A 20,804-nucleotide genomic window follows, 5' to 3' on the forward strand; every position below is an offset into this window, starting at 1 on the left:
CTTTTTAGTGATGAAATATTTTGTGGTGTTTCAGTTTTTTTTTCAGTCTTTGATGATTCTGGTTTTAATAGATATTTTGGGTAGATGTAATCTTTGAGTTAAATATTTATCGATACTAATTGTAGTTTGTGTAGGTCCAATATTTATGGGTGTACGGTAATTGAATCTTGGTGTATTTGAAATCAACAATGTTTCCGTCCAACCTCACTGACATCGTATTAAAATGTCCGTACAAGATTGTTATATTCATGGAGACAACATGTATTTAACAATATATGTATTTGAGAATATGTTATAGATGACTGTGTTGATATAGGTCATACATGGATTATTTTCTAGTATCGGGATTATTATAGCGATATTTTAATCGTCGACGACTTTAATTCGTGAATAATTTCAACATTTCTCCATATACTAATTCAATAATTATATTTATTTATTTATTTAAAATTACTTTTATAATAATATGATATAATAATATATGTGTAACAACATACATTTTAATATAAAAATATTATATAATTATATGATACAAAATAGCAAATGTAAAGAAAAAAAATATAATTATAAGTTAGAGAAAAATGCCCCTAAGTACGTACTTAGGGGAGTTATATAAATACATAATGTATTTTAGGCATAAAATTAATAAATTTTTAATCTAAGTCGTGTATTTACTGATGTACTCCTTGTGTATTCAAATTAAAAAGTCTTTATACTCACCTAAGTATGTACTCAAGAACATTAAACTCTTTTAAGTTATTAGTAAGTCTTAATAATTGAAATAACAAATATTTATTCGTTTAAAGTACAAAGCAACTGTAAGTGCAATGTTCGATTCCCTAATTAATATTTAATAGTCATTTGAAATGAGATCATGAATTTTATCATGTTCTTCTATTATATATAGAAGAGATATTTTCCAAAATCGTGTGAAACACCGTTTATTTATCTAGTTCTTTATATACATACAACCATAAAAGTTGATATTAATTTTAATATTTAAAATTAGAATGGTAAATTAAAATTTAGTAATTTAAATTTATATATATAATAGATTTCATATTAAAATGGGAATTTTGCCGTATATGGAGGGTTAAAAAAAGAAATTGAAAAGACGACCAAAGCAAGAAAACCAAGCGAAGGAGGCTTCTTCTTCTGCCATCATATCATATTCATCTCTCCTTTTCTCCTTCATTCTCATCTCTCTCGCTCTCTCTCTCTGAAAAGCTGAAAATATAATACAAATAAGTAACAATGAATTAAAACCATAAAATCTAGCTCCAAACCCTAAAACGCGTTTTAGGGTTCTTCTTCATCATTCTCTATCACATTCAAGTTTCAACATCGTTTTCGCCAAAGGTATCTATCTCTGTCTATACGTATATATCCCTATATGCGTTGTTTCGTTTTGATTTTCTATATTTTTGTTGATTGGTGGATTAATTAGTTGCGATCTGTTTTGTGCCTGAATATATTTGTATGTATCTAGGGTTTTGCTTGCTCGATTGGTTGTTTTAATTGTAATTTTTCTAATTACGTGGTTTCAAATATGTCTATGGATATAGTTATGTTGTTTATGATGTTAAAAAACCTGATATGATAAATCTCGTGATACGTGATTTGAAATTGATGTATGCTGAATGAAATAAGGGTGTATACTGATTGGTGAGGGTGTGTTAATGTTATGAATTAAGACATGCAGAAACTTCAGTAATATGACGTCTATTGTGTTTACTCGTGAAATGAGGTTGTTGTTTTCGGTATCTTTAACTTTCGGTGTTTAGTTTTGATATCTGGATTGCGTAATCTTCTATAAAAGAATATAGTTAGTTTGTCGTATCACTAGTACAGGAGACACGGAGGTTAACAAACTCTCAAACGACATGTGTATATATAGACAGAGATATTGGATTTCATGTTTTATTTTGAAAGAGGTTGTCCTTCTTGCTGCTTCCCTCGTGCTAAATTCCATTTCTGATAATACTCCTTTATGGTCTGAGTTTTAATTTCTCGAATAGGAGAATGAAGGGAGAATGATGCGGAGTATAAAACGATTAAATTAGTTTTCAGTTGTTCTATATTATTATTTACATAGAAATATGTTTGTAATTATAAAAATATTATCTAGTTAGGAATATTCTAGAAAATAAATATATGATAATTAGATATATGGGTAGTAGATAATTAGTAGGTATGAGTTAGCAAATAAAGGATGTTTCCTTTCATTTTTGATTTTAATTAGTCTCCGTGTTACTTGTTCACCAAGTCTTAGGAGTTCTATTTAATCAATTGTAATTTTCTTTGTAGAATAGAGTTGAATAGTTCGAATTGAATATGAGGAATTTGTGTGTTTCTTGGTGATTCTCTGCGGAGATGGGCCTTACCTCCTTGTTTTAGCCCCTTCCTAACCCTTGTCCTACATCAGATATTAACTAGATACTAACTGAGAACCTAATTATCCATCTATTGTGATGCGTTCGTCAACTGATGGCAGCGAAATTCTTGCTTCGTAAGTATTTGCGAAGTATTATGGCTTGATGAACTATTAAGAAATAATAGGAAGGGGAACAAGAGTACAATAATACAGCTTGTAGTCCTTCATGCATATTGGTCTGATCTGCGGTGTTGGTTGGCCGGTTGCTCACTTACTCTTGTTTCGTTTTTTTAATGATATTTGTCAATTTTTACTGGCTGTATCACTCAGTGCCTGTAGTCTTTTTAGAGCAAGTCCAATGCTAGATGCAAAATGGTTATAATTATTGCTATAATTTGGCACCAAAAAGTGCTTTTCAGTGCAAAGATAGAACTTCAATTCCAAAGATAGTTGCATTTTGCAACCAAATAATTCCAAATTTAACTAATTTGTTGTTTCTCTCCTAAATATCATATAAAGCACACCAATATGCATTTCATTTGTGATTATTTGATGATGTGGCTAGATGCATATATGCATCCTTGGTTTCAAATCTAGAACCAAGTATGCATTTAGGCATATTTGCATCTTAATATTGAACCACTTTGGAGTTTAGTTTTTTAACATTTGGTTCCGAACTCTAGATTTGGAACCAACTTTAGCGTGCATTGGATTTGCAACTAAAATTTGGAATAACCGATATTTAAAGAAAATCTTAATACTTGAATAATGATAAAGATTAAAGAATATCATGTGTTAATTGTAATATATTAAGATGCTTCTGGATGCCCTTTTCTTACTATTATAAAACTCGAATGGTTTTAATATGAACCACTGGTATCGGGCCCTATTATTTAGATTTGTATGGGAGAGTTTATATATTAAGGAAGATTAAAAAGCATGACCAAATATATGGGACGGTGACCATGCAATTATAGCATGTTGGGAATTTTTTTTAGAACATCTCTATACAGACTAGGGAATGAGCAATTGCTACAAAGAAGAAAAACTAAAAAGAGCATAAAAAAATGTCAAAACAAATATACAGTGATATTGAAATTAATTTGAGTAAAAAAGATCTGTAATGAGTGCCCTGTTTCTTCTTTGTCAGTATATATCCTTTTTATTATTTGTGTCTCTGATATTTATACGCATGCCTACCCTGCCTTGTGTTTCATAATCTGCGTACCATCAGGAACTTGGGGGTTCTGATATGAAATTTCAATTTGTTTTTTGGTATTTAATGAGATTATAAGCTGAGTTTAAGTTCTATATGGATAGAAATGATAGAAATAGAGTAGTTTCAGCTGAGATTTAGAATAAGAACAGAGTATAAAAGAGAGGTGCAGAGATATCTTGTAGAAAAAGATGGTTTTAGAGAGAAAATTCAGGTTGAACATTAGAGAGAAACAGATTGGGGAACTAAGTTCCTTTTTCTCTTTTTTCATCAAGCATAAAATAAAATTACAACTACAACTTCTATTTATAGTTCTCCAGAAAGTAACTAACTCTGAAAAGACTAAAATGCCCTTGCAGTACTAATTTATAATACCACTTTAGTATAGTATTGCTAAGACACACAGATTCTGACTTCTACCTTCAAAAATAATATACAGAAGATTGTAGGTGGGGCTGTTGTTACTCCATGCTGTAATGCAGCGGTGTAAGAGTTTGTAACTGCACTTGCAAGAACATTTTATGCTCATTAAGTAACTTTAACTATGCTTCCTTGTTTCTTTGATGCCTGAAATTATTCTGTTCCTGGTTAAACTACTCTAATGTTGCTGTATTACACTGTTTTCAATTTTTTTTTTTATTTTGGCAGAGTATTTTGATGGATAATGACTATTCCGATGGACAACACATCTGATATAACTTCAAGAGAGCGTATTCAGCATCTCTACAACCAGGTAACTGATCTTTCTGTCTTTGTACCCAAATGATATCCTGAGAAAATTCTCATTGTATGTCATGAAATAACCACTTTGCAGCACCAAATTTACATGATAACTTGGAATTTTAGTACGTGTACATCTTTGTACTCATGTACTGTCAGTTAAACGCTGATAATACTTTGAGATATATGGCACCAGCTATTTTCTAATTCTAAAGATATTAAAAAGATGCAGGCATCATGATTGTATTTTGTACTTGGCAGTTCTAAGTTTGCCTTCTATTTTTTAGAATGCGGAATTGGAGACTAGGCGTAGGAAAGCAGCTCAATCAAGAATTCCATCAGATCCGAATGCATGGCAACAGATGCGTGAGAACTATGAAACTATCATCCTTGAAGATCATGATTTCTCCGAGCAACATGAGATAGAGTATGCTTTGTGGCAGTTGCACTACAGGAGAATTGAGGAGTTGCGGGCATACTATAGTGTTGCTTTATCATCTGTGTCTCAAAGTGGAAAAGGCACCATCAGAAGTGGACCTGACCGGGTCAATAAAATCCGCTCCCAACTCAAAACTTTTCTTTCCGAGGCAACTGGTTTTTATCATGATTTAATGGTCAAGATCAGGGCAAAGTATGGCCTACCTCTGAGTTACATCACAGATGATCCAGAAGGTCAGATTTCTTCCTCCAAAGAGCGGAACAGATCCATAGAGGTTAAAGAAGGCTTGATATCCTGCAATCGTTGTTTGATTTATCTTGGGGATCTTGCTCGATACAAAGGGCTGTATGGGGAAGGTGATTCAAAAGCTAGAGATTTTGCGGCTGCATCTAGTTACTACATGCAGGCAGCATCACTTTGGCCCTCAAGTGGCAACCCTCATCATCAGGTAAGTCTGTATTTCTATGCATGTTTGTTTAGCCTTACATTTGTTCTTTTATCTTCGACATCTTTTTCTGTTTAAAAATTCATTACTTATGTTTAGAACTCAAAAGAGTTATGTTGTCAAATGGAATGCAGCTTGCAATACTAGCTTCATACTCGGGGGATGAATTGGTAGCAGTGTATCGATATTTTCGAAGTCTGGCAGTAGATACCCCTTTTAGCACTGCAAGGGAAAATTTGATAATTGCATTTGAGAAGGTACTAATTAAGCACATACAGGAGAGATTTAATCCGCGGATCTAGCTTTGATTTTGTTTAAAATTGTTTTTTATATGATTAGATGCAAATTCGGTACGAGTATGTATTCATCAATGGCGTCTCGTGATTTGTTCTATAAATAAGACTAAATGATGCATTTATGTATTTCACATAATTTAATGACTATTCTTTTATAATTAAATGTCTCGGTTTTCTTGAATATATGCACACATGAGGTGGAGAAAGGGGCCTCTTGTGTAAAGTAGTTTTGTACACCATTTTGCATCTATTATTTAGTTCTATATTCGGTCATTGGTGCATGGGGGATCACATATTTTAGCTTCTTGGTTTTCTTTTTAAAGATTAACAATTTAGTTTAATTTTTTGCATGTAATGGTGTGTACTAATTTTATTTTGATTTCTTGATAAAATATATCCAACATTTTTTGTTGATGGCGATCTTGATTCATATACATGCACAAAAGCTGAATAAGAGATGACCTCAATATCTTGTGTTATATAGCATGGAGTGTCTATACACACATAGTACCTTTTATTTTTAATGCAATTCTGTGATACTCATCTCAACCTGTATTATAGATGGCAAGCTAAGTTCATAGATGTGCACAATAGAAAGGCAGAAGTGAGCTTTTCTTGTTGTAAGCTAAATAGGGGCTGACTTTGATATTTTGTCTTATGTAGCATGGAGTGTCCATTAACAGCATAGCATCTCCATCTTATCACATGTTATAAATGGATGTAGTTTACTGTCATCAACATTGTTCAATTTATTTTGCAGAATCGTCAGAGCTATTCACAGCTGCTTGGGGATGTTAAGACATCTTCTTTCAAGCCTAGACAGGTTCGGACTACTGGAAGAGGAAGAGGGAAAGGTGACAACAAGCCTGCAACAAAGGATGTTAAGGCCAAATCAGCTCTTGTTAAAGAGAAGCCACACAGTTTGGGAGAAATTCTAAAGGCATTCAGCATTCGTTTTGTCCGATTAAATGGCATTTTGTTTACACGTACAAGGTTGGATGATATTTATAAACATATATTGTATAATTGTCACATCAAAAGTTGTCACCTTACTTCTTTAATCTTAATTTCAGCTTGGAGACTTTCGAGGAAGTGTTTTCTTTGACCAGGAGCGACTTTGTTGAGCTTATTTCCTCTGGTCCAGTTGAGAGTCTGAACTTGGGTGCTGATGCTTCGGAATGTAGACTCTTGACTATTAGGCTAATTGCGATTTTGATATTCACTGCTCATAATATAAATAGGGAAACTGACAATCAATCATATGCCGAAATCTTGCAACGTTCGGTTGTGCTCAAGAAAGCGTTTACTGCTATATTCGAATTTATGGGGCATATTCTTGAGAGGTGCATCCAGTTGACTGATCCTACATCCAGCTACTTGTTGCCTGGCATAATGGTTTTTGTGGAATGGTTAGCATGTCGTCAAGATATTGTGGTTGGCAGCGAACCTGATGAGAGGCAATGTACTGCAAGATCCTTTTTCTGGAATCGCTGTGTTCCCTTTTTGAATAAGCTCCTTTCAAGTGGGTTCATGTTTGTTAATGAGGACGAGGATGATAGTTGCTTTTACAATATGAGCAGGTATGATGAAGGTGAAACTGGCAATCGGCTTGCATTGCCTGAGGATTTTGAATTGAGGGGTTTTCTTCCTCTGCACGCCGCACAACTCATTCTGGACTTTTCAAGAAAGCATTCATTTCAGGGTGACGGTGGCGATAAGGAAAATAAAGCTCGTATTGAAAGGATAATAGCAGCTGGGAAGTCACTTGCTAATGCAGTGAGGGTTGGAGAGCATTGTATTTATTATGATACTAAGCTGAGGAGCTTTGTTATTGGCCCTGACCCTCAAACTACCGAAAGCCCCGCAGTTGGCTTTATTGGACAAGAGGATTTTGTGGAAATTGAGAAGAGAACCCTGCAGCCAGAGGAACAACTTTACTTGGATGGAGATGACGAAGATGAGGTGATTGTTTTCAAGCCGTTAGTAGCTAAGAAGCAAACTGATATGGTAGATGCAACAACTACTGAGGTTTATCTGCCTGCTGTTGATGCCTCCAATGTTTGTTTGGGAAATACAGATGCATCTGTTCCTGTACCGCATGTTGATTCTGTTCTTCAGAATTCTCTTAATACGACTTCAAGGCCACCTACTTCTTTTGTTGGTGTCACAACCCAATATCTGCAACCAGCACAGCTAAGTGATTTGAATTGGGCAAATGGACAAGCTTCTGCTGTCAATGGGTTTTCCAGTTGGAGTTTGCTGGAGAGCGACTTCTCTTCAAAATCTAAGTTGCAGGATTATTCAGAGGTTTTGCAGCCAGCTCCTTCAACATTGCCTTCTCCACAGTCTATGAGTCTTAATTCTCTTAATAGGTATCCTTTATTGGCTACAGAAACTGGAATTTCAAATATACTCGATTCTGTTCTGTCCTTTGGAGACAATGCACCTACTCTTTCTATGAAGCCGTCATCAGGATTAAAAAAGAATCCAGTTAGCCGACCCGTTCGACGCCTGGGTCCACCTCCTGGATTCAACTCTGTCCCTTCCAAATCCGTGGATGAACCTTTGTCTGGTATAATATCCAAGGAAGCTCCACTATTGGATGATTATAGCTGGCTAGATGGATATCAGCTACCGTCAGCCGCACCAGTTGGTGGCTTTAGCAATTCTATTAGTCCAGTAACAGTTTATCAACCTGTGAGTAAAAATGATAACTTAAACGGGGTTGTAAGCTTTCCTTTCCCTGGGAAACAAGCCTCTACATCGCGAGCCCCAATGGTCAACCAAAATATTTGGCAGGATTATCAAATTCCTGGGAACTTTAATCAGTATCAGGGACAACAGCAGAATAATCAAAAAGCAAGTAATCAATCAGTTCCGCTAGCACCACAATATCAAGGGCAGTCTCTCTGGGAAGGTCGTTTCTTCGTGTGAGATGAATATGGGTGTGTGGATGGTATGGGCTCTGCTATTTTTATTATGATTTAAATATGCATGAAGGACTATTCTAAATATTTTTGACATATTATCTGAAGATGTTACTTTGATTTGTCTTTTTTAGGTTGTGAACAATTTACTATGGCTGACATCAAGTGGCCTGGTTCTAGCTATTCAGCTATCATGTTTGTGTTGTGGCCAATGTTGTTAGTTATTATTGGGCATGGATGGTCTTGGAGTGTTGCAGGCACCTGCTGTTAAAGAGGTTTGTCTTCTGCTCTCCTTATAATGTTTTATAAGTTTATTTAGTAACTCATGTACTAATATAAAGAAAAATAAGTGACTTGAAAATTGTACCTATCAATGTCAAATTGTCAATTACTAGTACAATACACAAGGTTAGAAAAGGTGGCATGCGACTTTGAAAAATATCTCTAGGGTTGTTTAGTTAAACGACAAACAGGGTCAAAGCAATCCAAACCACTGCTGACCATGACGGGGATAATCTTTTAAATATTGTTGCTTTGTTGGTAAATTGTGTATGTAACATCAAAAAGAAGATATTACAGCATTATGGCATGTACCCTCACTGTCTCACTTTAGGCGGAAGAAATTTTTAATAATAAATATCACTAAATATAAGTCAAGAAAACTTAAATCGGCATATACCGAGTAGAATCCATCTATGTATATTTTTTCTGTAATATCATAATATTACAATACTAGCAGTAATAGATATAAAAACCTTGAAGTAATATTCGACCTCAAAATTAAAACCTTATAAAAACCTCAAAGTAATATTAGACTTCAAAATTAAAACCTGCCGAACTTGTGTTACAATTTCAAGTAATACATTTTTTATATATTAATATAATATTATGGTACATATTTATGTAATTATATATATGATAACAAGAGTACACAAGAGGGCATGGATTTATTAAGTGCGTTGTATGAGTTTGGTTCCTGTCTTCATAAATGTATTTAGTGTCGTGCATAAATTCGAGATTTAGGATAAAGAACATGAAAATACAAGCCACACTTCCAGGAATATGACACGTTTGCCATGTACATTCTTTTTATCGAGGTAACCCGCAGCCGCTACCCTTTGGGTGCAGCCATGTCCATTCTAAGACATATTTAATTGACTTGCATGAACTATCTAGATTACTTTATTGTTTCCGAGTTTACAACTTCCTACGAGTCTCAATCTATTGTAATATTGTGAAATGTGCTTCTTATTGCTCACTTGGTGATTAGCTAGACGTTATTTAGACAACTACGTATGTGCTGACTGGACTTAATTGATTTTTGGTTAATTGGATGTCCAATGATTAGCAGCACTTACGTAAGAACCTTCAACTGAGGCTTATCATGAATTTTGTAACAAGTTTTTATATTTATAAAATAATGAAAAATTTATGGTTTTCTTTTTGTGTTTTTGAAGCTTGTGCCGAGCTTTTCCAGATCGGATCAAAGGGAGATCATGGAGTCGATAGGTGCAGTAAATGCAAATCTTTTGTGGTTAAAGTCCTTGGTTAGATTGGATTGAAGATATGAATGTTTAAGACGAAACTGGAATGTGTCGTAGTCAAATATTTGCAGACAATTCCAGTCAGCGAAATATGGTCTTTGTGTACTGAAAAGGTACCTCTGTTAAATGGGTGTTCTAGAAATTGCCAATTTGCCATTATGAGGTGTTTGTGGCAGTGGAGTATTATAGTAAGATATTATGCATTTTGGTGGTCTATATGTACCATCATTTGTGGAAATTATAATAATATAGTTGAATTATGTGTTGGTTTATTTTGGGTTGGAACAGGATGTAGCAACACAGAATAAAATGTTGGGTCTGTTGTCCATTCTTTTTTTCTGTTTATTAGTCCTTGCGATTCAGTTTTGCAGTATTTCATATGCAACTTTGAAGTATAATCATCTTGATTGTTCATCTTATAATATAGCAAATGGCATGATTGATCTGGTACACATTGTATTATCTGTCTATGCATGGACTCACCATTGATATTAAATAAATCCTTTCAGATTGTTTACCATTGTTGGTTTGGTATGATCGTGAATTTATTACGATTGTAATCAATCCAGGTCACGAAAAATTGAACAGATTTTAGGGCATTCATGCACTTGATGCCTTGTTACTCCAGTATATTTGGGGGGAACCGAGATAAATGAAACCATAAATCCATTCTGATATACCACCTCAAAACTGTTAACAATCCTTAGCCCTGTGTACATGTGCTGTTTGTTTTTGTTACTCTTAAATTTATTTGGAAGAACTGAAATGAATTATATAAGAATTACCCACCAATACTTCTCCAACTGAAATGACAAGTGAGATCAATAAATACAGAGTAGACGACAATTTACAATTTTCAGATTCTATGTAATCGGCAAATTTGTTGCAATAAAAATCTAAATATTATGAAAAGTAAATTTGGAAATAAGGAGATGCAAAGGCAAGTCTTTGATGTAAAATGTGCTAATATGATGGAGAAGTATTTATGATGTTAGTATGTTCTACTTTATTTGGATTCTTAGATAACACCGTATAAAGTATTTAAGATATACAGCATAGTGTTTGATTATGTTATAATGTATGCAACATTACTTGGTTGTTTTCGCAAAACACACCCGGCTTGTGTGCACAAAAACTGTACCTTAGATTCTTTAAAGTTGAGTGGTTCGAACTTCAGTACAAGGATGGGAGTCTGCAGATTTTGATATTCTAAAAACAAAGTTAATGGTGTTAAAAAAATGGAAAATTCACTTCAACCTGGCAAACTTATACTGTGGTCTGTTGAGAGAAGGCGCATGCACAATTTTATGTATATGTTTCATATATTATATTTGATGTTGCTCGTACATACCAATTCTTGCTTCGATACAGTTTAACTACTACCGTTTTGTTTAAATTTTGTACAAGTGAATGATACAGTTCATCTTGTTTGTAAGATCATACAGTTTTGTTTCTATACCGAATATTATTTGTTATAACAAATATAACCAAGGAATGTCACACTTGAGTATATTCTGCACGTAGAGATCTGTAAACCTTGCTTGGTTAACCAGTGGCCTGATCTTTCAAAAGATAAGCATATCATTCATCTTCTGCAAAAACTTTTAATATAAAATCACGGAAACGCTTTGCATATTGTCTTGGATCAACTGCTGAAATTGAAGTTGGATCGTACTGAATGGACTTGTATGCATGCTCAAGTTTCTTGGTAATGTCATAGTCTTGGAGGATGTCTATAATACCAAAGAACATCACAACATCATAGTACTCTCCTGTTGCCTCTCCTATTAGCTGAAACTCGTCTGTTCTTTCTGTTCTTTCCACCCGTGCTGGCATGTTCACTCCCAGTTTAATGCTAGCCCACCTGAAATGTTATGTATATGTTGTCAGTATCAGGTATCATCTATCATGCATGGGCATGCACATATTTACCCTGCAGGGTCTAAAAGAAGCTGATCCATTTCTGCTCTTGAAAGACGAGAGACTGAATCACAGACCGATTCACCATTATCTGCAATGAAAAAGGACACCATGGACTTCGTACTTTGTTATTTAAGAAGAGGAGATTAGACCTAAACATGACAATTAGGAAATATGAGAAAAGATCAGACCAGTTGATGTTCGTGTTCCAGAGGGAATCAGATCACTAGCACTTGCTGGTTCTTTGAAATGAAGGCCAACCAAAAGGCTGTAGTCCATAATCCTCTCCTGTTCAAGAAACTCACAATCTCTATCTATTTGCCTGTAATTAAAAAAAAATAAAAACAATTTAGACCTCTATTTTGCAGAATCAAACTAGAAATGACCAGATTTACATGTGAAAGATATTTAGCTAGATCCACGGGGTTAGCAGTTGTGGCATGCCTGAATACTCGTGTTAAATATAGAGAAGAAGTTCCAGAGTATTGTTTATAGGAAAGTAAAATTACCTCTGAAATTCGTGAAACCATGTTTTCTGTAGACGGAATAAGAAGTTGAGATCAAGATCTTTGAGAATTGTGTTGGAATCAATCTCCGCCTCTGTCTTATCTGTTATACGGCCAAGGGACGAGCCCTTTAGATCAAATCGCCTGTGAATTGAGTAGGAACAGAAAAGGTTTCCCATGATGATGAACCGCACCTACATTGTGTCGCCCACATTGTAACTTTTAGACAGAGTCAACTCCCAATGGCTTAACAAAAAACAAAGAAGAGAATCTCATCTCACCTTCTTCTGTGCAGGGCCATTCAACTTCACACAATGCAGTCCATAATATTTAGTGAGTAGAGTATTCCCATATGAACGGAAGTGATTATAATAGGCTGATAACATCCTTAAGAGCACCTAATCATACCATAGAAATTCGACTGAAATTCTTTTGTGAAAAGAAAAAATATATTATATTATCTGAGGGCTAATCTCATGGGTTCAAGTACTCACTGCTACTTCTGATTTTTTCATAGTTTTGATCATGTAACAGTCATCGTTTGTTAAGTAGAAAAAGCTACCACTTTTCCCAGGAGAAGAGAGTTCTCGAAGGGCATCGTTCCCACAAAGGGATAACATGTAATCAGCTGCATCTACGTTGAACAGCTTCCTTAAGGTCCTATTAATGTTTACAGGAGATGAATAAAAATGTTGATACGAGGAACAGCATGAAGATATAATTCGAAAAAGAGGAATATCTGTACATGCTTACCTGAAAACTAACGGACAATAATCTTTCCATCTAAATTCACATGATTGGTGGGGCGGGGTGTACTTGGATCCCTCAGGAGGAAACCTTGTCCAAACTTTCTCCTTGGGGTCGAACGCTGAAGCTTTCAAATCTAGAGATGGAGGTGGACCTGGTCTTCCTACAGAATGCCTGTCAACAACACCATAAAACCCAAATTCAAACGACTAATCATCTAAAACCCTACAAGTCAGGAGCACACTGTATATCCAAAAATTATGAGAAAATAAAACTGTTACTTTAACATTGAGAAACAGCCATAAAGATGGCAAACGAGAACGTTGATAGCTTAGTGACAAGACTCCTTTGTCCTTCCCCCATCTTCCCCATTACTCAGGTGGTATGTTAGCAATCTTTATTATTACTTGGGAATCGTTAATAGCTAATAAATTTAAACTAATACTCAGGGTTGCTCTAGCAGTAATGACCTCTTCCCAACATAGGTTGAGGGGCCGCCAAAGTGGGTGGTTGTGTGTTTAATTAGCACGGAAAAAATACACTCAGGAGGACCACAAAAAATACCTGATTCCCAGCTGCAAATTGAGCATGAGCTCATAATTTTTATGTCCTTTGCTGATTGTCTCTCCTTGTCTCTTGATAACTTTTGGTATCCTTATCGGACTACCTCTCGTGCTAAAATCTTCAAGCGTCAGTGAAGCATCATCTCTTGACCCTCTTGCACTCCTAACAAATGGACTATCTGAAGTAGCCTCAAGTCTCCCATCAACCGACAATCTCCTAGGCCTTGCACTTGGATCGACATTCTTGGAAGACCTCCAAATAGCCAGTTTCTTCTGAGATGGCATGATTGGAACTTTCTCATTGGGACAAACCAAACATTCCTGCATATCCTCAAGATAGACTTGTTGAGGATCCCACTCCACGTTCCCGTCCACTATAGAAGAACCTGATGGATAGTAATTTCCCTTTTGTTCCTTGGGATCTTTACTCCAATTTCCAACATAAAAACTCCCATCAGGCCATTTAAATGTACCATTCCCTCTAGGCAAACCATCTTCCCAGTATCCATCATATGAATTCCCATTATCCCAAATCAACTTCCCTTTCCCACCAATCATTCCGTTCCTCCATTCCCCTTCATAACAATTCCCAGTTTTCCACTGATATTTCCCATGCCCTTCCTGCAGCCCCCGACACCAATCACCCTCATAGTAATCCCCATTCGAGTACTCTTTAACACCGTAACCATGCTTCAAATTCATTATCCAAGAACCTTTATACATGTCACCATTTGGGGTTGAAAAAGTACCTTCACCATCCATATATCCATTCTTGAATTCGCCTTCGTAGACAGCCCCTGAAGGCCAGCTAAAAATACCAGTCCCCATTGTTTTGCCTCTACACCAATCACCAACATACATACATCCATCAGTCCACCAATATTTACCAATACCATGAGGGAAATTATCAGCCCACTGTCCCGTATAATAATCACCATTAGAGAGGAATCTTTCAGCATCATAAACATCTCCAGCCCGCTCACTTTGATGCTCTGCAGGTGCCTCACTTTCGTCGTCGCTAGCATGAGCAACATAAGTTGTACCAAAAATGGTGTTTGCTCTCCTCTTTGCAGCAGCCTGTGTCTTGCGTACAGTTGCTTCCCACGCCTTCATCACGCCACAGTTGGATGAAAAAATAGTCGATCACTAATCCATTTTAGACAAACAAAAATGCAGATTTATCTTCCCTCGCAATAATAAAACAAATCCAAACTGAATTCATAAGGTTTATATATCCCACCATGCATGCAATGATTAAGACAAGTTTACAAAGTGTTTAGCACAAAAACAATATTTATGTTCATTAGTCAGAAAATTTCATGAAACAAGGTGGTGGTGCTTTGGCATGGAGTGGATTAAGTGAGTTCCTCCTACCCATTAATCAATGGAGAAACAAAGTTGAAAAGTTTGAAGAATAATTTTAGTGGGTAATTAAAATGGTTAATTAGGATCAGAATAATTTTGACAGCAAAGCGTGAGTTTCTGAAAGGGTTGGTTGTTAAAGAAGTAGTACTCTATTTTGTGGAAGGATTAGCGGATGTAATGTAACCACTTGCCTCTGTTTAAGACAACTAATCTCTGACGAGGGGATGCTTTATATGATCTTATACTTATTAATTTTTCTATAAATCCCAAATAATCGAATTTGAATCTTTTTTCCACTACAAACCATGTAACCTTACAAAATATACAAATCAAATATGTATTTCCGGATATAAATTGACATTTCTATAAAAATCTTGCACCCGCAATCTTTTTTTTGATAATTAATTATACATGGACAAACCATGAGTTAAATTCTTGACCGCCGCAAGGGAAACAAGATGTCAACCACTGCACCAACCCTTTGTTGGCCTTGCACGAGAATTTTCTTTAATGCTAAATTTTGAATTTCAAAATCGAAACTTAGGATATCTTTTTGCTCTGATGGTATGGCTTTTTGGTGTATTAACTATTATGTACATCAGGATAGAGGTGCAACAGGAAAGAATTTTGTAAATATGAAGAGGCAAATTGCTTGTGTATTTTGGCTTTTGGGTGACTCTTGTTCGGTGATGATGAGTCTGAGAGAACAAAAAAGAAACAAGTGTCTTCTAGGATGATGCCACAGCTGCAGACAGCCTACTTTTGCATTCATGTATATCCCCATTGATGTTACTCCATGTCCCTATCCATGGTCATATCCAGAGTAGGGGCGGAAAATGAATCCAACTAACTTGAATTTGACTTTGTAGGAAAAGAAAGCAAATCTGTATAAAATTTTGAGAAGTTTTGAACCCTACTTGCTTATGCGAAGACTCAAATCTCACAAGTTCAATACTCGTTTGTATATGCCAGGAATCGCGGAAATAATTTAAGAATTTTGTTCGCCTGACTTGACAGAAAATTTTGCAGGTTTATATTCAGCATAAAAAACTCAAACTAGTAGCTGCTGACTTACTATCAAAACAAATATTAACTAATATTCAAACTCGAGCCAAAACTGATTGAATGATGAAAATACTAATTCGTTGCAGAATTGAATCCTAGCCAAATGTGCATGCAGTTTACAAGTAAAACGGGTTGTTTTATTAGCTGATGAGGGCCTTAGGCAAATAAACTTCATGCAGTGCAGGGCTGATGCTAACCATCATTTTGAAGTGGCGAATAAACTGAATGCAACTAATGATGGCGTGGTTATCGATCCTACAGCCTCTCCTTTCACTTCAATTGCTGCAAATGGTCTAATTGCGGAGGCTCCTCAGCCCGTTGACCTTGATAGAGGTATGCTTTTATGCCATTGTAGATAAAATGGTGAGTCGTGGCCCGTGGGGGGCATGTATATACTTACATGCTAGTGGAAGATCATGTAATTGGGCAAAATCCTGGTTAGGATATAGTTTTAGTCTCCTGCAAATAGTCGTTCTGTACATTTGTATTATGATACGTGTTACATGTCTTGATATGTTGATGCTAGTGGAGGACAAAATAATTAAATTTGTGTGCAATTCAAATTTGTAAATTCTTCTCCAGTCATTTGTTGATTTTCTTTGCAGTTCAAAGCTCTTCTTAGTCCTGGATTTTTTGGATTCTTGCTTATCCTGGTGCTAACTTTCTCTTTCAATATTCAATCGCATAAATAGTGACGGAGAAGAGGAGCATGCTGTCCACTAGACTACAACATTAGAGATAAGTTGGCTTTTTCAATATTATCATTCAATACATAATAGTAAGATGTATACATGAAATTGAATCAAATCTTGTTAAGTTTAGCAAGTAGGAAAACAGTTGCTGAAGTAACAGCAGGAATGAATATGTCATTACGGACAGCTCCCGGAATAATCTGTTGCTTGAGAAAAACAGCAGTTAATGGAACACCAAAGATGTATAGGAGCATGTCTTTGGCTCCCATGCCTGACACTCCCGTATCAAGAATAACAGCCTGAAGAATTTTCTGAAACTCTTCTTTTGTTAAAGTCTTTCCTTTGCCTTGGTGGTATTTCTGCAAATGAAAGAAACCCTCTCCCTCTATCAGTCTTTCCAACATCCTTATGGAGCTACACAATAATCTCTCCTTCATGCATATCTATATCAACCAAGTGCCCTTATTCCGAGTTTTAATTTTTAGTAATGAGAAATATTAACTTTCTACAGCCAACTAACAACTACATTCATTCTGTGTACTTAAAACTATTAGAGAGTCAGTGAAACATCTTAAGTGCATGCCAATCTACAATAAGATAGTCAGCTTATTGCTTACATTGTATGCATCCTCGAGTGTGGCAGCTCTTGGTACACGTAACTGTGTGCTTCCGATTATTTTGTTGATTTCTCTGAATATCACAGATGAAAACATAACAGATCAACACAGTCCACATAGATTTATGCTCCTTATAAGCTTGAAACATTTGTTAACCAGTAAAGCACTTAAAATCAAGAGAGCTACTTACTCCACAGTTTGGGAGACTGCATAGTAGAAGTCGACAGAGTTGTAATCTTTATTGGGGTCAGCAAAATGTGCATCATAACATTTTTCAGTCACCGCCCTGATTTCTTTCTCCTTGAATGTTTCTTCACCATTTCCTGCATATCAGAACACCAATTACTGATTAACCTAATCCTTATCTTTTGCTTTATTTGATGATTATAGACCATAGTTGTGCATTTTCTTTTGCTTTATTTTTCTAAGACAGTTCAATATCGATATCAAACGTTCAGAATGAATCAGAAATTAAGATTAGAAAAATGGCACAAACCTTGTTTTTTCAGAGATTGGCCCATAGTGAATTGTTTGTACAGTTTCAATGAACATTGATATTTCAGCCTGTTTATGAGGCTAATCTTAAGCTTAAAGAAAGAGTAGGCATAATTCTTGCTTGAGCAATAGGCAAAACTAGCTTGTGTTTTGATGATAAACTTCTACCTGAATGAAGGCATCACACCATGCATGGGAGGCCTTCTACAAATCCAACTCTCAAGCAAGGAATTGCATATATGAAATGCTTATGCACACTCAAAAATTTAAACTAAATATGATCTCAACACCGTAAAAACTAAAAATCTGTGAAAAAAGAGACTTTACATTGGCTTAAAAGATAGAAAAAATGACATAAATGACCTATATTAAAGATTTTTTTTTACATAAATAACAACTTTCAAGAAAATGGTTAATTATGACGCTTAACGCATAATCGCATAATCTATACTCTTTATTAATAAGTGAAACCATATATAATTTGGTGCCAAATTTTGGTACTTATCTAACATAAGTTAACTTCTATTCTTTATAAACTTTATTTTTAACACAACTCGACTTTATTTGTAAATTTTATTTTCTTTTTAGTTAGTATTCATCCAATCGTCTTTTTAATTTATAAAATAAAAATATATTTTAAACGATTTATAAATTATATTAAAAATTTATTAAGTTACGTTAAATTAAGTAAAATAACTTATATTTATTTTTAATTTTAGAAAAACTACAAACTACTAACACGAATTGACTTACATTCTCTGTAAACTTTATTTATTTATAAATTATATTAAAAATTTATTAAGTTACGTTAAATTAAGTAAAAAATAACATATATTTACTTTTATTTTGAAAAACTACTAACTACAAAGTAAACTATTAACACAAATTGACTTCTATTCTCTGTAAACTTTATTTTCTGTAGTATTATTTTAAAAATAATTAAGTAATAGCAAATGATAGGGAAGAAAATAAGGCCTGGGTATATAATTAATGTTGATTAATCATATCAGAATTGGGCCAACGGCTAGGCCCATTTGAGAAGGCCCAAAACCCTGAATATTAATTAATTTCGTAATTAATTAATAAGGGAGAAAAACGGCTATCAAGATGAGTCCTAGTGGGGATATAAATCCTTGTAGATTAGCCTCCAAGGAACTTTATGGGATAAGAAATCAGCTTCCTACTTCCTAGGACTCCAAAATCCATTCTAATTCAGAGACTTGCCTACCTAGTCTCCTAACCCAAGTCCAATTCAAGGACTCCCAACATCTATATAAGGGGTCTCACCCCCACCAATCAGAACTACGTTTTTTGACTTGACCCTTAGCAATCAGCAAGGTATGTAGGCATCTTGTTAAGGCAGATTGAGTCACGAAATACAAGAGCAGTCAAATCGAGCCTCGAAGCTCACATTCCTTAGTAATTGATACAACAATTATTATACCTTAGTTTTTAATCCATAACATTTGGCGCCGTTTGTGGGAAAGCACAAAAATAACCATGACAAGAACACGGAGAACAAGCAAAGTCCTTGAAGGAGGAACACCCGCGGGGACAACTCAAACGATCTCATCAACCGTGGAGGTACCTCCGCATTCAACCTATGCCGCCACCCAAGGAGGAGCCCAGGTAGGGGCAACTGAACCTCAACCTCAAGGGACGATTCCCCCGGCTCCTCAAGGTACAAATCCTCAACTTCAACAACTACATACACCTGTGAATTCTCGACCCATTGGGTATGAGTATTCAACTGTTGTGACCACTAACCCCCTTATGGGATCCCCCTTTATCCCGAGGTTGGAGGAAGTGGACATGCTGGACGGAGTGAAGCACGGGGGAAAACACCCCCATACATACAAGATTTGGGTCCTATCCCGGAGGATCAGGAATTTTCTGGTCCTTATACTGAGAGAGACTCCGAATTTTCGGATGATGAAATGACCCCTAGAAGGAGACGTGCTGGCAAAGAGCCGATGGCTGATGGTAACCAACGTCCCAGGAGCACCCGAGGGGTGAATTCCCAAGAAGTGCAGAAGAGAATCAAGGCCCATGAGGATGAGATTCAAAGGTTGAAGCGCGACTTGGAGGCGCACCAGGCTCCCAGGCCCCCATTACCACCTAGGGGGAGAAATCCTCCTCCAATCATAGACCTGGATGGTCCGTCACAAAGAAGGGCTGTAGTCCCAAGAGCTGATCCAAGCAATCTTCTTCCCCTAGGAGATCATGATGATCCTACTCCACCATTTACTGAAGAGATAATGAATGCCCATATCTCCAGAAAGTTCAAAATGCCACTATCAAAGCTTATGATGGCACGGGAGATCCCGCTAATCATGTCAGGGCATTCTCCAATGCACTGTTGTTGCAGCCCGTGAATGACGCTATTAAGTGTCGGGCCTTTCCTCAAACCCTGTCGGGTATGGCTCAAAGATGGTATAGTCGTTTGCCCCCGAACTCTATTGGGTCCTTCAGAGAATTAAGTCAGGCTTTTATTAAACAGTTCATCAGTGGGAGAGTGCATGAGAAAAGTTCAGCATCCCTCATGAGCATTGTGCAGGGAGCGAAGGAATCCTTGAGAGACTACCTGAATCAATTCACAAAGGAAGCTTTAAAAGCCTCCGACCTTGATGACAAGGTAGCTATGATAGTACTACAACAGGGAACTAGGGATGAGTTCTTCAGGATGTCCTTAGCCAAGCGCCCCCTGAAAGCATGTTGCAGCTCCAAGATAGGGCCTAGAAGTACAACAAAGTGGAGGAGAGTATAAGGAAGACAGTAATAAGTAACGAGCCCACTGGAGGCAAGAAGCGAAAAACTGATCTGGAATATATTATCGAGGACAAGTATCCTAGAACTGAGCATAACCCTGATTC

At 36.0% G+C, this 20,804-nt stretch overlaps 3 protein-coding genes across 3 annotated transcripts; 1 reads left to right on the forward strand and 2 right to left on the reverse strand.

Annotated features, from left to right (window-relative positions):
* The first annotated feature begins 1,102 nt into the window (after nucleotides 1-1,102).
* LOC141707828 (nonsense-mediated mRNA decay factor SMG7-like) lies at nucleotides 1,103-10,300 on the forward strand. Its single transcript, XM_074511203.1, has 8 exons — nucleotides 1,103-1,359; nucleotides 4,239-4,323; nucleotides 4,598-5,197; nucleotides 5,329-5,451; nucleotides 6,251-6,483; nucleotides 6,564-8,446; nucleotides 8,552-8,692; nucleotides 9,875-10,300. The coding sequence occupies exons 2-6, from the start codon at nucleotides 4,255-4,257 to the stop codon at nucleotides 8,422-8,424; spliced, it is 2,886 nt and encodes a 961-aa protein (XP_074367304.1). The 5' UTR covers nucleotides 1,103-1,359; nucleotides 4,239-4,254; the 3' UTR covers nucleotides 8,425-8,446; nucleotides 8,552-8,692; nucleotides 9,875-10,300.
* Nucleotides 10,301-11,327: 1,027 nt separating this feature from the next.
* LOC141707829 (phosphatidylinositol 4-phosphate 5-kinase 6-like) lies at nucleotides 11,328-15,301 on the reverse strand. The gene is made up of 8 exons (XM_074511204.1): nucleotides 13,699-15,301; nucleotides 13,141-13,308; nucleotides 12,882-13,047; nucleotides 12,669-12,785; nucleotides 12,391-12,581; nucleotides 12,073-12,203; nucleotides 11,894-11,972; nucleotides 11,328-11,825 (listed from the first exon to the last, which is right to left on the reverse strand). Exons 1-8 carry the CDS (start codon nucleotides 14,808-14,810, stop codon nucleotides 11,543-11,545), a joined length of 2,247 nt encoding a protein of 748 aa, XP_074367305.1. The 5' UTR covers nucleotides 14,811-15,301; the 3' UTR covers nucleotides 11,328-11,542.
* Nucleotides 15,302-16,866: 1,565 nt separating this feature from the next.
* LOC141706072 (uncharacterized) lies at nucleotides 16,867-18,083 on the reverse strand. Its single transcript, XM_074508905.1, has 4 exons — nucleotides 17,933-18,083; nucleotides 17,627-17,759; nucleotides 17,437-17,509; nucleotides 16,867-17,178 (listed from the first exon to the last, which is right to left on the reverse strand). Exons 1-4 carry the CDS (start codon nucleotides 17,955-17,957, stop codon nucleotides 16,930-16,932), a joined length of 480 nt encoding a protein of 159 aa, XP_074365006.1. The 5' UTR covers nucleotides 17,958-18,083; the 3' UTR covers nucleotides 16,867-16,929.
* Nucleotides 18,084-20,804: the final 2,721 nt, after the last annotated feature.

Source organism: Apium graveolens, chromosome 2 (assembly GCF_009905375.1).
Source record: "Apium graveolens cultivar Ventura chromosome 2, ASM990537v1, whole genome shotgun sequence".
NCBI classification, from domain to species: Eukaryota; Viridiplantae; Streptophyta; class Magnoliopsida; order Apiales; family Apiaceae; genus Apium; species Apium graveolens.

Coding starts and splice junctions, on each gene's coding strand:
- LOC141707829 (XM_074511204.1), bottom strand. CDS start 14,810: ATGAAGGCGTGGGAAGCAACTGTACGCAAGACACAGGCTGCTGCAAAG. Junction 13,048..13,140: donor TATTGTCCGTTAGTTTTCAG/GTAAGCATGTAC, acceptor AAACATTAATAG/GACCTTAAGGAAGCTGTTCA. Junction 12,204..12,390: donor TGGTTTCACGAATTTCAGAG/GTAATTTTACTT, acceptor TTTTAATTACAG/GCAAATAGATAGAGATTGTG.
- LOC141706072 (XM_074508905.1), bottom strand. CDS start 17,957: ATGGGCCAATCTCTGAAAAAACAAG. Junction 17,510..17,626: donor GCAGTCTCCCAAACTGTGGA/GTAAGTAGCTCT, acceptor TGTGATATTCAG/AGAAATCAACAAAATAATCG. Junction 17,179..17,436: donor CACTCGAGGATGCATACAAT/GTAAGCAATAAG, acceptor TTTCATTTGCAG/AAATACCACCAAGGCAAAGG.
- LOC141707828 (XM_074511203.1), top strand. CDS start 4,255: ATGACTATTCCGATGGACAACACATCTGATATAACTTCAAGAGAGCGT. Junction 5,452..6,250: donor TGATAATTGCATTTGAGAAG/GTACTAATTAAG, acceptor TTTATTTTGCAG/AATCGTCAGAGCTATTCACA. Junction 6,484..6,563: donor ATTTTGTTTACACGTACAAG/GTTGGATGATAT, acceptor TCTTAATTTCAG/CTTGGAGACTTTCGAGGAAG.